Source organism: Elaeis guineensis, chromosome 12 (assembly GCF_000442705.2).
Source record: "Elaeis guineensis isolate ETL-2024a chromosome 12, EG11, whole genome shotgun sequence".
Lineage (NCBI taxonomy): Eukaryota > Viridiplantae > Streptophyta > Magnoliopsida > Arecales > Arecaceae > Elaeis > Elaeis guineensis.
Window position 1 is genome coordinate 7,739,591 of NC_026004.2, and position 16,142 is coordinate 7,755,732.

General features: G+C 35.7%; 2 protein-coding genes across 7 annotated transcripts; one reads left to right on the forward strand and one right to left on the reverse strand.

Moving 5' to 3' along the window:
- Window positions 1-438: 438 nt before the first annotated feature.
- LOC105055470 (phytochrome-associated serine/threonine-protein phosphatase) lies at window positions 439-9,941 on the forward strand. 4 transcript variants are annotated; one of them, XR_012135767.1, is made up of 13 exons: window positions 440-616; window positions 1,673-1,819; window positions 1,929-1,996; window positions 2,875-2,932; window positions 3,537-3,647; window positions 3,759-3,809; window positions 4,830-4,973; window positions 5,065-5,160; window positions 5,318-5,389; window positions 7,514-7,624; window positions 9,259-9,346; window positions 9,420-9,531; window positions 9,621-9,941. XR_012135767.1 is itself a non-coding variant. In XM_073246418.1 (11 exons), exons 1-10 carry the CDS (start codon window positions 536-538, stop codon window positions 7,595-7,597), a joined length of 912 nt encoding a protein of 303 aa, XP_073102519.1. In that variant the 5' UTR covers window positions 440-535; the 3' UTR covers window positions 7,598-7,624; window positions 7,714-8,537. The 4 variants fall into 4 exon arrangements, 2 of the variants coding, with proteins under 2 accessions (XP_073102519.1, XP_029123517.1); XM_073246418.1 differs by lacking the exons at window positions 9,259-9,346; window positions 9,420-9,531; window positions 9,621-9,941 and adding an exon at window positions 7,714-8,537; XR_012135768.1 differs by lacking the exons at window positions 9,259-9,346; window positions 9,420-9,531; window positions 9,621-9,941 and having other exon boundaries at window positions 439-616; window positions 5,065-5,239; window positions 7,514-7,576.
- On the reverse strand, window positions 9,858-14,464 carry LOC105055468 (uncharacterized). 3 transcript variants are annotated; one of them, XM_073246415.1, is made up of 4 exons: window positions 12,737-14,464; window positions 11,595-12,218; window positions 11,380-11,520; window positions 9,858-10,360 (listed from the first exon to the last, which is right to left on the reverse strand). In XM_073246415.1, exons 1-2 carry the CDS (start codon window positions 14,034-14,036, stop codon window positions 11,749-11,751), a joined length of 1,770 nt encoding a protein of 589 aa, XP_073102516.1. In that variant the 5' UTR covers window positions 14,037-14,464; the 3' UTR covers window positions 9,858-10,360; window positions 11,380-11,520; window positions 11,595-11,748. The 3 variants fall into 3 exon arrangements, with proteins under 3 accessions (XP_073102516.1, XP_073102518.1, XP_073102517.1); XM_073246417.1 differs by lacking the exon at window positions 9,858-10,360 and adding an exon at window positions 10,375-10,683; XM_073246416.1 differs by lacking the exon at window positions 9,858-10,360 and adding an exon at window positions 10,375-10,689.
- Between the last annotated feature and the right edge of the window lie 1,678 nt (window positions 14,465-16,142).

Below are 16,142 nucleotides of genomic sequence, written 5' to 3' on the forward strand. Positions count from 1 at the left end.
CACAAGTTAAAATAAAATTTAAATTAAGGTTGTGATTGGATCAGACACCAATCAATATTTGTTATTGTTTTGTTTGACATGGACATTGGCTAGAAAAGTTTATATCCATATTTGATTTAAATAAATAAAAATATAAATTAGATATGAAAAATATGAATATAAATATAGATATAAATTAAATAATTATATTTTATGATTTTATAATCAAAAATATTATTAAATAAATAATAAATTAAATTAACAAAATATTAATATGATTATATATTTAAATTAAAAATATATAAATTTTTTATAAAATTAAATAAGCTCAGAAATATAATCAAATATTTAGATATCTCTATCAATTTTTTAATAGATATAAATATGAGTATAAATATTAGCCAGATTTTCAAATTTTGACCGTATCGTGATTCAAATACGAAAACGGATCCGGGCTGAACTTTCACCCCTAATTTAAAAACAATCTCTCCGTCGTCCTCTAGGGCGAAGAAAGAACCGTTGCTGGGGGAAGAGACTCTTCTCCTGCGACGAAGCCATGGAGTTGGATCTCTGGATTTCGAAGGTGAAGGAAGGCCAGCATCTTAAGGAGGACGAACTCCAGCTCCTCTGCGAATACGTACGAGCCCTCCCCCCCCCGCCCCCTCTCTCTCTCCTTCTTCTTGCCCTAAGTCTAGGGTATGCCGCTTCTGTCCGAGTCTTAGGGCTTTGATTCGAAGTTAGGGTTTCGTAGTGCGGTCTGTTTATCTTTCGTTGTTTGTGTCAACTCGTGCCCGAGTTTTCTCTTCTCTTGTGTTATAATTGTTGATCATATTGTGTTTCTGACCTGTTAATTTGGTTGAGATGTAGAGGAGATTTAAATTTGACAAATTAAAGGGGAATAAACCATGCGGATTAGAGGATTGGGATTACATGTGATGTGGTATACGTGATTTTATTGCACTCTATTGATTATAAATTCTCTCTGGATGGATGAAGTGCATACATGTTGATTCCAATTGTTGCCAAGATTTCATTTTCTTTTTTACCTTGTCAGCTCATCTGTACGCATTTTCTTGAAGTTCACTCTTTCTTCTGGATTTGATTTTGGTTTTTTCATGAGAAGATGTATATATCATTCTTCTTAAGAAGCTTTTTAACCCGCTAAGAGTTCATGTACTTTTATTCGGTAGGTGGTATTCAGGGACAAGATGTTCTTCCTAGATACTGATAGTAGCAATTTCATTCACCAGGTGATTTTTATGTGATGCGAGTCCTAATCCTGCTGGAAGAAGTAAAACGATCATGTTTTTGGTTTGCCAATCATTATAAATTCCAGATTATGAAATGCTTTCTGGTTATGGTTATGGTTTACTAATATGAAGTGTTCTTGTCACCTGTGCGATACCATTTATGTCCTTTTAAATCTAATACCTACATCTACCAGTGTTTATCTTTTATCCTTTTTTTTTTTTTTTTGGAGTGAAAGGGAAGCAGAGAAGCTGCCACGCTGTATCTACAAGTGTTTGTCAGTTTCAAGATCTTTGTACTGACAGCTTTTGTATGAGAAACTAATATTGCATATTCTTACATCACTTGTCAGCTTGATTAACATCTTTTGTTTTTGTGGTCTCGTCTTGTCTGGAAGAAGAGTTACCGATTGTGTCTGTTCAACTCTCATATTTATTGCCTTCAGGTGAAGGAAATTCTTATGGAGGAGTCAAATGTCCAGCCTGTGAATAGCCCCGTGACGGTATGTGGAGATATCCATGGTCAGTTTCATGATTTAATGAAACTCTTCCAGACTGGCGGTCATGTTCCTGAGACAAATTACATTTTTATGGTATGCTTCTTATTTTCCATGAAACATTTGTGGCATTTGTGGCAATCTAAGTTTTCTTCCTTGGTTGCATTTGATCATCATATGGTTAAAACCTGTGTATGTTCTACAGGGTGATTTCGTTGACCGTGGCTATAACAGTCTGGAAGTTTTCACTATTCTTTTGCTTCTTAAAGCCAGGTATTTCTTGAACAAGGGCATATTAATGCTCCTTGGTTTGTCTATCCACCTTTTTCCTTTCCTGGTGAACTTGTGCATGTGTAGTATGAGCATGCAAATGATTGCTTGTGTTGTTGACTTGATGTAAGGAAAGCTTTGTCTAGCATTATTTGAATAAAAATTATCAGAATCAGAGTTAGAAATCAGCAGTAGGAAAATTTATGTTTTGTCTATAATTTTAGACAATCTTCCTAGGGACTAGAGTAGCTTCAAGCCTTCAAGCATCATGGTCATAATCACCTTGTGCTTCACATTCCACTTGTGGTCCTGTCTGTCCTTCTGAGGGGAAAACTAGAACCCAGCCGATGAAGGGAAGTGGGGCTTCTTACTATTCATCAAACACTTTATTCAAGTACTTCAACAGACCATAATACCCCTGAAGTAAAGCTAACACAGAAAAATGCTGTTGATCAGAGAGGTGCTTACCCAAAAGCCTCTTGTATCAGTTCTGTTGCTTACCAAGGCACCGTCTCAACAAAGCCACCCTCTCCTTGGTGTTGTTGAGGTGCTCCAGGTTACATCACCTTGCTTGATTGCTGAGGCAAGCACCTAGAGCTCCTTTGGCTCTGTCATTGCCATCTTAAATTTTGTTGCAATTTTTTGTTTTTTGAACTCCGTTTCTTCTTTTTTCCACTTAATTCATCAATTAGTTGCAAAGACTTCTTGTAGAAGTTCATATATTTTCTCAATGTCCTTCTACAAAGCAAGACACTTTTGTGTGTGTTTGTGCGCGCGCACATGTGTGCACACTTGCTCTATATTGCTTATGAGAATTTTTCAGCAATTTCAATGAAATTATGACATCACTTAATTTGTTTGTCATTCTGCATCTTCTTTAGATATCCTGCAAATATAACTCTTTTGCGTGGAAATCATGAAAGCAGGCAGCTAACACAGGTATGCTGTTGTTTAAAATATTTTGTAGAATGAATGTAAGGTTTTGAGTTCATGATTTATTTTATTTCTTTGCTCATGGTACCTTCTTGCTCATGTAATTGGATGATGCAATCTAACCCTTGTTAGTGTGACTATATTGTCACACAAGATGTATACTCTAAGGATGGCAGACATTAATGTTTCAACCGGTACTTTGGGAAATTCCATCAGTTGTTCTTGTAGAGGTTTTTATATTTTTTTATACATTTTTGCAGGCTAAAGTTTCATAAACTCTGTTTATATATGGGGTTGCATAATAGAAGGATGTAGCTGTAGGAAAATACTTTTGCTTTTCATACTATGCTTTGTGTCTACACTTGGTTACATTATCTAACAAATGTTAATTTTCATTAAGCTTGGGTTATATCATGGAAGATCCATTTTGGTATTCCAGAAATAGAGTGATAAATTTAAAATCTTGACTTCTTTTGCTAATTATAATGACTAATTTGATTTTCTTAATGTTTGTTTCATTTCTTAAGTCCACCAAATGAACATGCATGACATAAGCACGTATTTTGTTTCCATATGAGATTTTGTAATGATGAATATAATTTATTTTTAGGTATATGGTTTTTATGACGAGTGTCAGAGAAAGTATGGAAATGCAAATGCATGGCGGTATTGCACTGATGTCTTTGATTACCTAACATTGTCAGCAATCATAGATGGAACAGTAAGCCCCTCACATTTTTGCACTCAGATACAGAAGGCATGTTAGATGCTACTTTTGCCTTCTTTTTACCTTATGTCTGTTATCCCATGTGGTGTCTTTTGGGTATTACAGGTTCTCTGTGTCCATGGTGGTCTTTCTCCTGATATACGGACAGTTGATCAGGTTTTCCCTTCTCTACTTTTCTGTAGAGGTTCATCATCAGAATCGATTTCTTGAACCCCCTTTATTTCCTAGCATTTTCCTCCATCATCATTTCAAAATGGTAAAATTTGACTGGTGATTCATTTTTCACATTAGTGGCGTTATCCATGCATTGTAGATAAGGGAACATTATGTTAGTTACTAACATTTATAATTTTTTTGTTGTTGGTATTCATAAAGAACTGCATAATCACTATTATAACTGGTGACTAAAGTCATTAGTTTGTAATTGATCTACATGGCGCAGCCTTTCTATCTAGATGTAGGGTCATGTGTTTTGCTTGTGACTTTGCATTTCCTAGGAAACACATTCAAGAAATGGATGTGATTCAGTTTTCAAAATATGGGAATAAAGATGTGGACAACTTGTTTGAGTTATTAAGAATATCTATAGAGATAACAATGAGAAACCAATAAAACATCAGTTTCTCTGCAGTGTATCTATGGTTTCTCAAAGTTTTTGCTACAGATATTCATCTGGATTAAATAATTGTTTCTTATCTTCTGCTTTAAGTTCTTTTACTAACCCTTGTCTGTTTACAGTATTTCTCACATATTTTTCTCTTACTATGTCCTACCATACCCATTAGATAATGATTTGATCAAAGAGTGACTCTGCATTATTTTCCCATCCTTCAGTGAACGCTTCTCCCTTGTGTTTCGTGTGTGTGAGAGAGAGGATTGCCCTAACATTTTCCATTTAATCTGGCATGCAACATTATCTTATGCTGTCTTATTTACATGTATGTACCCTCTTTCTTGCACACATGCACTCATGCACATGCATGCACACACCCCTCTAATATTATAATTCAAAGCCTTTGCTTGGCAATGCATAGCAATTGCTATGAGCTAATGTTAACTTGCAATTTTCACTAAATGAATTTGAAAATTTATCCTTGATTGCTTGACCTTGGCTTCCTGTTTTACTGTTGTAATTTATCTTATTGTTTCCTTCCTGCAATTCCTGTTTGTTAACAGATAAGGGTTATAGATCGCAATTGTGAAATTCCCCATGAGGGCCCCTTTTGTGACCTAATGTGGAGTGACCCAGAAGATATTGAAACATGGGCTGTCAGTCCTCGTGGTGCAGGTTGGCTTTTTGGATCCAGGGTGACGGCAGAGGTACATAAATAGATTCTTTGCATATTATAAGCTGATTTCTTTCCAAGTTGACTGCTGCATTCAAAAAATCATGCATCCCTTTTTCTTGTAGTTCAACCACATAAACAATCTTGATCTTGTTTGCCGAGCACACCAACTTGTCCAGGAAGGTCTGAAGTACATGTTTCAAGACAAAGGCCTTGTAACTGTGAGTTAACATATATGAGCTGCTACTTGCTTAATGGAGTTGATGTGATTTTTCTGCTGTTGTTCCATGGGATTCTCTGGTTAGTTAATTTTACAAAAGATGTGCATCCAGAATTCTAAGCCCTAATATCCAACTTTTGATATTCTGATCTGCTCAGGTGTGGTCGGCACCTAATTATTGTTACAGATGTGGGAATGTAGCTTCCATACTCAGCTTCAATGATAATATGGTATGGTTATTAACCTTAGCATATGCCATTTCTTGGGATCTGCCTTTATTTACATGCCTTTGTCCATCATCAATTTTGCACTAAGGGGCTGTTTGAAGCCCTGTAGGTGGTTCTGTAGTGCAGCTTGTGGGTGAGATGAAGGGCGGCGTTGTGCAGTTGGAATAGAGGGCGGATGGAGAGGTCATGGGTGAAAGAAGAATTTATTTATTTATTTATTTATTTATTGTTGGGTGGGGGTGTTGGTGGGGGGGTGGGGGGAGTGGAAGGAAGAAGGGGTCTTGAGTTTCTGTTTTGAAGTTGGAAATCACATGACAAGGGTCTCATGGGCATTCTGGGGAAGAGTCAAGTGCAGCTCGTCCTACACCCATTTTGGGCGCAGGTCGAGCTGCAGCATTTCAGTCCTGAGCTGCAGCCTGCAATTGAGATGCAGGTGACCAAACAGGTTCGCTGGACCGTGCTTCCTGGTTGACCTGGAGGCAGGTAGAACTGCAGGGTTCCAAACAACCCCTAAATATTCTGAACGTGCATTGAAATTTTAGAGTATGAAACATTTTTGGCCATGCAATTAAAACAAATAATGCCCCACTTAAGGTGGCAGTATCTTTATTGAATATCCTCAAAATAAGCTTCAAATATTTGGATAGACATTGAAAGGTGAATGGTCGGTAGATATGATTGCAAGGTTGCGTTTGGTGCATCGCCAGGCAATCTTGAAAGATAATCTGGATTACCTTCAAGATAGATTGCCATCATTAAATTGTCAGTGATGTTGATTATTGTGTTTGGTACATGTAGATAATATTACTGTAAAATTACTGAAACTCTTGATTGACATGTTTGGCAAAACAATCAGATTCTCGATAATATGAAATCAAATTCCTAAAATACCCCTTTAACCTTATAATAATAATATATCGTATTATATTATATTATTTTAATAATATAATATTATATATTATGTTATATTAATGAAAGATATTATAATATATTAATATATTGATATATTAATATATTACAATATATTATAATATAATAGTATAACAATATAATTAATATTATTGTTATATAGAATAATATTTATATAATATATATTACAATATATTAATATAATATATAATATTATATGATAATATAATAATAAATTGTTGTAATATAATATAATATATTATTATATATAATAATATTATAATATAAAATAATATAATATTAATGATATTTATATAATTAATATAATATATTATATTATATTATTTAATATAATATACTAATATAATATAATATATTATTTGATATTATTATATATAATAATATTATATTTATATTATGTTATATTAATAAAAGATATTATTATAATATATTATAATATTCATATATTAATATATTACAATATATTATAATATAATAATATAACAATATAATTAATATATTATTATATAGAATAATATTTATATAATATAATATAATATACTATATTATTATATATTATATTATATACTATATTATATTAATACAAGATATTAATATAATATAATATATATTATTATAATATATTGTAATATAATAATATATAGTAATATAATATTGTAATAATATAATATAACAATATAATATTATATAATATAATTTATTGTTATATATAATAGGATTTATATAATATATATTATAATATATTATCATATACTATATTATAGTAATATAATATAGTTACTATAAAAATATAATAATAATATAATAATAGTATATTATATTATAATATATTATATCATATTATTATATAATAAGAGGAGGGTGAGAGCTGCTAGGGGAGGAGGGTGGAGGGATGGATTTTGTGTGATTTTTTTTTTTTAAAGATAATTTTGTCCAAAAATTTTTTTGCAACATTGCAAAACTAGTGGTAATCTGGATAGCCACCTCTCTCCAAGACAATCCAGATTATCTCTTAGGAGGTAATCTGGATTGCCACTCAAAAAGTATACCAGACATAGTAATTTGGTGGGCCCATTTTAAATTGCCAGCAATCTGGATAGAATGCCAGCTACCAAATGCAACCTAAGTGTTTTGGCTCTTTTCTGTGTGTATGTGCTCTCACCAAATTCTTATCTATCTGTTTCTTTTAATTGATAGGAGAGAGAGGTGAAGTTCTTCACAGAAACGGAGGAGAATAATCAAATGAGAGGACCTAGGACAGGAGTCCCATACTTTTTATGAAGGTGGTTTTTTGCTCAGCTTATGAAGGTGGTCTTTTGCTTAACCCTTTATTAGCATCATATCTTCCTGCCTTCAGTAAAGTTATGCCTCAAAAGTTAGTTCTCCCTCTGTGGAAGGTGAATGTCATGATCTGATGGAGCCTTAGGAGAGCGACTTCCAAGCAGATCCTACTACATGCTGCTTTCTGGTTTTGCTTCAGATTATTAATTCTGTTGTATGTTATGGCTTGTCATCATGAGTTCTGTTTTATTGTTGTTTCCAAAGTTGGCACCAACTCTGTCATTGGAGGTTTGGGATGACATTTTAGGGCTTCAGGAGAAGGGTGAGAGCTGCCATGGCTATCTGCTGAGGTTTCATCAAGACCCCAGGAGGATCAATATGGCTCCAGTAGTCTCAGGCCTGCAATTTCTAAGATCATTCATGTTGTAGACAGTCTGACAATTTTGTTTCTCAGGATTCAAACCTGCAGAGCAATACGAAGAAGCACAAACATACAATCTTAAAATAATTATTGTTAGCAATGCAGTTTTGAGTATCTATTTGATGCAAGCAGTTTTTAGTATCATAAAATTAGAGTTCATTGCATATTGGAACTTGGTACCTCAGTATGACATTGTTGTTAGTCTCTGAACATGTAATTACACTTCCCTCTTGAGGTTTCTGTGAAAGCAACATGAAGCATGAAAAACTTTTGTCAGGCACTTTCTGGGCATTGGATTCAGTTTCTTGTCAGTTTCTCTGCTCACAATGAGGGCATATTCTTCTTACCTGTACATTTATAGGATTGTGTGGTATCCTGTATAAGAAGTAGCACTATGGTACGTCATGAGTAGAAGGGGAAACAGCTGACCACAATAGTACAATATAGTAAATTCTTGAGAGTTCAATAATGTCTATGTGATGTCTTGAACGAGTGAAAAATTAGAACAGTTTAAAGATGCATTCTGCTACCATGCAAGGGATTGATTCTCTAAATTATATTGATCCATCACCGCCAGACTTTGGTAAGCCCGTAACCTTTTCCTGAATTGCTGCAACTCTGTAGAGCAATTGGGTGCTCAAGGTGGTTGGGTGATGCCATTAGTTTGTGATTTGAAATTAAACTTAGTGATACGTAGCTAACCAACGGTGGCAAAGCTTTTCTGATCTTGTTTCATTTTGTGAAATTCGTCTACATCATCTAAGCATCAGGACACCTATAAAACTAAAATTGAATGTCGTTTTCATTTGTAAAAATGAAATTGTGTAAATTTAGTTTGTTTTTAGTAATTGAAAATGACTGAGGTATGGAAGAACGCTCAAGAATAGGAGTAGCAATCGAAACAATCTTGTATCCCACTGTTTCAAGGTTTAGTATTGACAAAAGTGATAATTAGTTTCAGAACCATGCTTCTACTCCCGATAAAATGAATTTTTCTGTCCTTAAATTTTCCTCAATTTCAACTCCGACAGGCTTCGAGAACTTAATTTGGAATGCTGTTCTTGGTTTCATTTCTGAAAAAGCTACTTATGATAATTCCTCCACTTTCAAGGGAAATCTAATGCATGCATTGGAGGCCAAGATGAGCTTTTAGCTGTTTATGTGGCTTTTATTATGAAGCTTTTCCACCTTACCTGACTTGTAATGGTTTGTTTGGTACTTGGGTCAAATGCAATCTCAGTGAAGGGCCAGTCAGAGATCTATTCTCTTCGCAAAGGCAGCTTGCTGGCAGCCATACAACAATTTTCTTGGCTGGAGAATTCCGCAATGTTAGTCTCTTGAGCTTATAAATATCTTTGAAGTCCCAGAAGAGGATCTAATCTAAGCCATTTTACTTGGCAGATGTTGTACTTGAGTTCTCGGAAACTGCAACACAGAAGTTCCTAGTTGGTGACGTTGATCAAACACAATGACATTCCGATTACTGCAGTAACCGAGTAGCACTATTGTCTTGGTGAAAAGATTCTGAACTATCTTGGTTTCACTCAGCATGTGCATCTTTCTGAAAGACTTCAGTTTCTAATGTTTATATTCTAATTTCAGTTGGAGGTATAACATAGTGAAAGAGGAGCTTGTCATTTATATTTGAAGAATGGGACACAGTCATGGAGGAAATATGAAGAGCAAGAAGTCTTCATGCTAAAGTTTTAGAGTCCAATTGTCTGCAAAATTCCAAACTTAACCTTTTTATTTTTCTGTTGAAAGCATATATTATGGAAAAAAGCCATTCTTTCTGATACAGATGTTATATTTCAGAGGCAGGCACACTGGATCATAGTCTAGTGAGAAAGAGACTTTTGTATGCGAGATTTATATTCAACTTCTAACTATACAAACTACTGTAGTGACTAACAATTTCAGAAATCAATCTTTGCTGCAATATAAAGAAAAGTTCATGACTTCAATATGATCACAACATATTTTGCTATGCTGTCCTCATCTGCCAAGAAATGCCTTAGCAAGAGCCAGAAGCTTGGATTCAACTAATCATGGAGCATGCATGTCAATCTTGCAGGCATGTGATGCACATAATTGGAGGGTGGGCCCTGGTGCAACATTAAGGTTGCTCTATTTTGACCTGTTTGTCATGTTCAAAACTCGGAAGAGTCTCTCCACACTTAGGGGTAAGGCTCGTATGTTTGACCCTCAAACCAGCAATAGTGGGAGTCTCATGCACTGGGACATGCTCTTTTTTCACTGCATCAATAATTGAGATAGGTTGATGCTGATTTCATTGGACCAGTTATTAAACCTGTGGTTCCACCTTTCCTTGAAGTCAAAATCTGCACATTGTAGATGAGCATATTCCAAAATTCTTACTAGAATGTTCCACGTCATAAAAAGTACAAAAGATCTATATTGAAAAAGAAAAAAGAAAAAAAGATTTCATATCATAGATTACAAAGAATTTCTGCTGACACAAAGTTCAGCAGCAAGGAAATTGGTTTCTGAATGACGGTAATAGATTTCTACTCTAGTCAGGCTTCCTACTTCAGACTCCCACTTTGTCATCTCATTGAGGCACCATCTACAGTTTTTGAATAGGAACTCTTCAGAGTTTGAATTGCTTTCTACTCATGGCTTCTGCCATTATTGAATTTAAACACTGTAACTTTCAGAGGAAAAAAAGATCAGCAGGAGATTCATCAGAGCAGAGAGATCAATTAATGCATATAAAATTTTAAGTGCTTATTTTACTCTTCTATGTCTTATGTTCTTTAAAAAAAAAAAAAAGCATGGTTGTGTTATCCAGGGAAAGACAGAAATTGAATAGTCATTGCTCGGAAAATATTATCTGCTCCTTGCTCTTGCTCATAGTTTCTGTAAATTGGGTACATAATTTAATCTCAAACTAAAGTTCATGCCTGTAATTGTTCTTGAAATAATACCTGAGATAATTCCATTATGCTAAATAACAACTTATTACTAGTCCAATGGCCTTACAGGAACTCATTTTATCAGTGACTAATGGCTGAGCAAGCTCTGGGAGCCAAGAAGGGATAAGCATCTGTAATATATATATATATATATATATATATATATATATATATATATATATATATATATATATATATTGCATACTTATGCAATGAAATTGCATCACATGCAACAATTCAAAAACAAAAATTCATAATATGGGAAACCACAATGGCCATAACAAAAATTCTTTTCTCAGGCATTTAAGGCAGTAGAAGATTAAATCCAGTTTGCAGAGCCAGATCTTGAGGAACTGTCACGATATCAAAACAAATTGACATACAGATGGCTATAACTGTTTAGATTTCATGAAGGGGACCTTTACCAGAATGCCTTGATTTATCAGCACTTCACTTTCTAAGTCTTGAACCATGTCATACTTTCATTTGCCTTCAGCATGCTAAACCATGCAACTTAGTTTATGTTCAAATTGATCAAATTGGGTTTGAATATACTTCCCAATATCCTGCAATTTCAGGAGAATTAGTAAAGGGATTTTTAGTGGACAACAAAATCCAAATCATATACTAAAAGATTTACCTCATAAACTGAATTATGGACCAATTAATTTACAAGGTGAAAGAAGAGGCTCCAACAATTATAACAACATTTTGCACTTGTAAACAATGTTGAATGATGTAAAAACCATATAAAAATATCTGCTAGATGTGGACTGCATACATCTCTGACTGCTTTAAGATTTTGACCTGGCTTGTTGCCTCAACTTGTAAACATTCTTTGCAATCAGACCTCTTTCACTGGCATGATTCCAAAGCAGCTCCAAGATGTCATTCTCATTGGCACAAGAAGCATTCAGGCAGTTGTATATTTGCACAGTTATTACTAGTTGATTCTTAGCCATGTCATTTAACATTTCAGAAGCCGTAATTGGTTTTCCTGCACTCAAGTAAGCATATGCAAGGGTGATATACACAAGACTGTCACCTGAGAAGCCCTTCCCTTGCATCTGAATAAACACTTTTTCTGCAAAATCAACCAATCCCAACTTACAAAATCTTCGAATTAAAGCCCTGTACACTGACTTATCCACAGAAAGACCTCTTTTAGCAAGTTCATCTGGGATCCTTAACACTGCCTCTGCATTATTCTGGTTGCAGTAAGCATCCACAAGCCATGAGTAAGTACTATAATTTGGAGATAGTCCTGTATGTAATCAACAAGCAAAAAGGATTATCTAAGGACATTAGCACAATCACCAAAATAGAGAAGTAAGAAGGCACAGTAATATGAACAATTCAAACATTGAATAAGCAAGCCACTAAATAAGACATACATCACATGTTGTCAAGGTCATTTTTTCCCTCGATGTTTGTGAAATTGATTTGCCTCATTTATGCTTGTAAAACAACAAGACCAAGAAGCACCCAAAAAACCAAAAAAAAAAAAAAATAGAACTGCATAATAGCATAGGTTCAATGAGAAATAACATTTTTGGTCTTTATCCTTAGTTATAATTTATTTGATCACATTACTCTAATAGACATAATGTAAACAACAAGCCTTAATTATTGAATCACTTATTTGTAATTTGTAAAGCAGGTGAACGGAAGCAAACTTAAACAGTTTGACATTACTTAAGCAATCAAAGTTGATAACTTGATATAGAACGTAACACTTTTTGATTAAGTATATACACACTATGAAAAAGAGAACGGTCTGACCTGCATCCAGCATATCAAAGAGGACTTCTTTAGCTTCGTCCAACTCCTGGACCTTGCAGAAGCCATGGATCAGAGCCTTGTAGGTAAACTGGTCTAGAGCCAATCCTGATTCCAACATCTTATTCCTAAGTTTCCATGCAAAGGCCATGTTCCCTCTCTTGCAATAAGCATTAATCAAGGTATTGCATGTGATGTTGTCAGGTTGAACCTTCCTCTCATCCATCTCATTCAGAAGATCATTAACAGCTTTCATTTTCCCTTCTTCGCACAGCTTACGAATGATTGAATTATAGGTGGCTACCCCAGGATACAACCCTTTAGCCTCCATTTCCTGACGCAAACAAAGTGCCTCATCAAGGTTGTTAACTCTGCAGTAGCCATCGATGAGAGTGGTGTAAGTGACATGGTTAGGACCGGCACCCTTGATTTCCTTAAAAAGCCTTGATGCCTCCCTCAATCTACCTTCTTTACAAAACCCATAAATAAGAGAATTATAAGTTACAATATCCGGATGGGTCCCTTCTCTATCCATTCTCTCCCGAACAGCCAAAGCCTCATAATGCATTCCCTTCTTGCAAAACAATGAGATCAATGTGTTATAAGAGAATAGATCGGGACGGATACCCCTCCGCTCCATCTTATTCACCAAATTTTCAGCCTTCTCAACATCACCTGACTTGTAACAAACATGGATCATAACATTAAAGATGTGGATATTTAGGACTACTCCCATCCAAGTCATTTCGTCGTATACTTTCCATGCAGTGGCGGTGAGTCTAGCCTTTGCAAGTGCACTCAAGAGAGCATTGCAAGCATGCGGATCTGGCCTCAAGCCATTGCTCTTCATTTGCTCAAATACCTGAACTGCATCCTGAGTCATCTTTGACTGCGAATAAATAATTACAAGCCAACTTAAGATCTGAGAATTCAAGTCAGCATCCTCATAACTGCTCAGCAAAGCATTCAGCACCGATGGGGATGAGAGGAAATCCTTGAAAGCAAACTTCTCGAGCAATTCTCGTGCAGCTTTGAACTGCCTGTTCTTGGTGAGGAGGTGGACCATGGTCCAGTTGGGCTGGAGGGAGTGATGGTAGTAGGGAAGAGATTGCATCCACCTGAAGAATGCCCATGAGAGCGGTGTGTCCGCCGACAGCTGAAGCAAGATCTGGTTCACATTCGAGGTGGTGAGGCAATGACTGATATGAGTGTTCGACAAATTAGACCAGCTTCCCTTTAAGACAATTGCACAAACACCTTGTATGAATCCAACCTCATTCTTTCTATAAACTAAGCTTCCCATGTGACTCCGAATTCTCTTTTCATTGATCCTCCTTAATGTTATGAAGCACCATAAGCCCAATAAAAATCATATATAACTTTTTTTTTTTTTTTGTCAATCTAACACGATCAAGGGGTAAAAAAGCTATAAGGATTTCTATGGAATTAGTTTGCGTGATTTGAATAGAGAAGAAGGTAATGAGGTTAGAGCATGGGATGAGGAAGGTTTTGGGCGATTACGGAGATCCCAAGAAGGAAAAACAAGAAGAGAGGAGAGTTTTGGGCCGTGATCTGGACTGAGAAGTGATGATAGAAATTGAGGATTTAATCGGACAAGAAAGGAATTCGAACCAGCGGCATGCTTCGGATACGGACCGAGCGGGTGCCGGCTCGAAGCGGAGACGACCGCGAACCGGAAGCAGACACTAATAAATTTTGGTTTAACCGAAATTGGGAGGTCAGAATAAAAATCTGCTCTCATGGTTTTGGAAAAGATTAGGGTTGGCAATTACTCCATCCCATTGTATATCCAATCAAAAATAGATCCTCTGCAGTACTTAAAAAATACCGTAAAATATTATGCATATTTCGAAAACGTTCATCAATAGATGCATAATATTTACGCATGCACGTTAAAATACAAAGAAAAAAAAATAGATAACTCCAAAAATATTTGAATAGTTTAGATAAACATCACATAATTATTTTTTTTTATATTCCAATATATATATATATGCATAGCATCTTACGATAATTTTTGAATATCGCAGAAGATCTCAAGAGGATCTCGTTACTATCCGATCTAGTTCTAAATGAAATAAATTTTATCAGACCCAAAATAGATATAAAGTGAATATGAGTAATAGTAAAATTCATTTTGCATCCCTCCAGATATCTATAACTTCACTCATCTTTGAGGTAAAAAAAATTAATTTATATTAAAAAAATTATTTTTATAATTTTATCTGCTATGCCTCAAGCATTGATATAGATAATGGTCTATCCAACTCATATGTGATCCATTACTTATAAAATGATATTCAAAGTGCACGATTGGAAGATTATTTTCATATTTTGAGTTGATGATACCGGATTACAATGAAGCAATTAATCTAATTTCTACCTATTTCACTGCGTTGTGACAAGGCTGTGACATTAGTGGGCGTTGATATCATCAATGATTTAATTTACATAATATCACCTTTTAATTTAATTATTTATTACCAATTATCTTTATAGCTTCAGATGATGTCACCCAGCAGTCTAATAGACACCCATCTGTAGTATTTGAAGTTCTATAAGTACTTTCGCCAAGCCACACGTGGCATCAGATGTCTATTTTTCAATATAAAATAAATACCAAGCAGTTCCCTTCATCCATCTCTAATTTTCTCAACACAAACCATGAGCAGACTTGTCTCTTGTTCCCATGAAGCTTCCTTCCTTTTGAATGTATTTTTAAGTCTTCTAGGTACCATACAGGCTGAAACCAGGATCGATGTGATGATCGAACCCAAATGATGCATTGGCATGGCACTTTCTCTATCATTCTTTTCTCAAGTCCAACCTAATGCCTCTTTGAATGATCAAAAGCCATCACGAGCTATCCATGCATTCTTTCTACTTCACCATTAATCATGCAGTTTTACTCTATTGGATTCTTAGGCATGTAACTTGTTGGGATATACCAACCAGTCCCTCTCCCGTCGACTCACCGTCGAGCCTGTCTGACCGGCATCCGACTCTACCGACCGACGACTGCCGACACCGTCCGATCGAAGGTATGTCGGTCGGACAGATCCTTTCCGTTTCCGACTGGCCGAACGACGGAGTCCGACCTCCGACTTTCGCAATGCACCAGACTAACCGTCGGAGGGAGGATTCCTGGATCTTCACCCGATATCCCAGCCGATCGGCTCCCTCAAACGCCGTACGACTGCTGAGGGCCGCCGTCCTGACAAAGACATGTGGCATAGCCGTCCTGGGACATTGTCCCGCCAAGGACATAGATTAATCCCAGCGATTTGACAATCCACGATGACTTGACAGTCCACGGCGACTCTGACAGCCTCCGACGATTTGACAACTCCTCCAGTTGTCTGCAGCATTAATGGCGGCACCGCGCCGC

Excerpts from the sequence above, each read along its gene's own strand:
- LOC105055470 (XM_029267684.2), top strand. The coding sequence starts at position 536 with ATGGAGTTGGATCTCTGGATTTCGAAGGTGAAGGAAGGCCAGCATCTT. Across the intron at positions 1,997-2,874 it reads CTTTTGCTTCTTAAAGCCAG|ATATCCTGCAAATATAACTC; the intron begins GTATTTCTTGAA and ends CATCTTCTTTAG. Across the intron at positions 3,810-4,829 it reads ATATACGGACAGTTGATCAG|ATAAGGGTTATAGATCGCAA; the intron begins GTTTTCCCTTCT and ends GTTTGTTAACAG.
- LOC105055468 (XM_073246415.1), bottom strand. The coding sequence starts at position 14,036 with ATGGGAAGCTTAGTTTATAGAAAGAATGAGGTTGGATTCATACAAGGT. Across the intron at positions 12,219-12,736 it reads CTTTGATATGCTGGATGCAG|GACTATCTCCAAATTATAGT; the intron begins GTCAGACCGTTC and ends GATTACATACAG.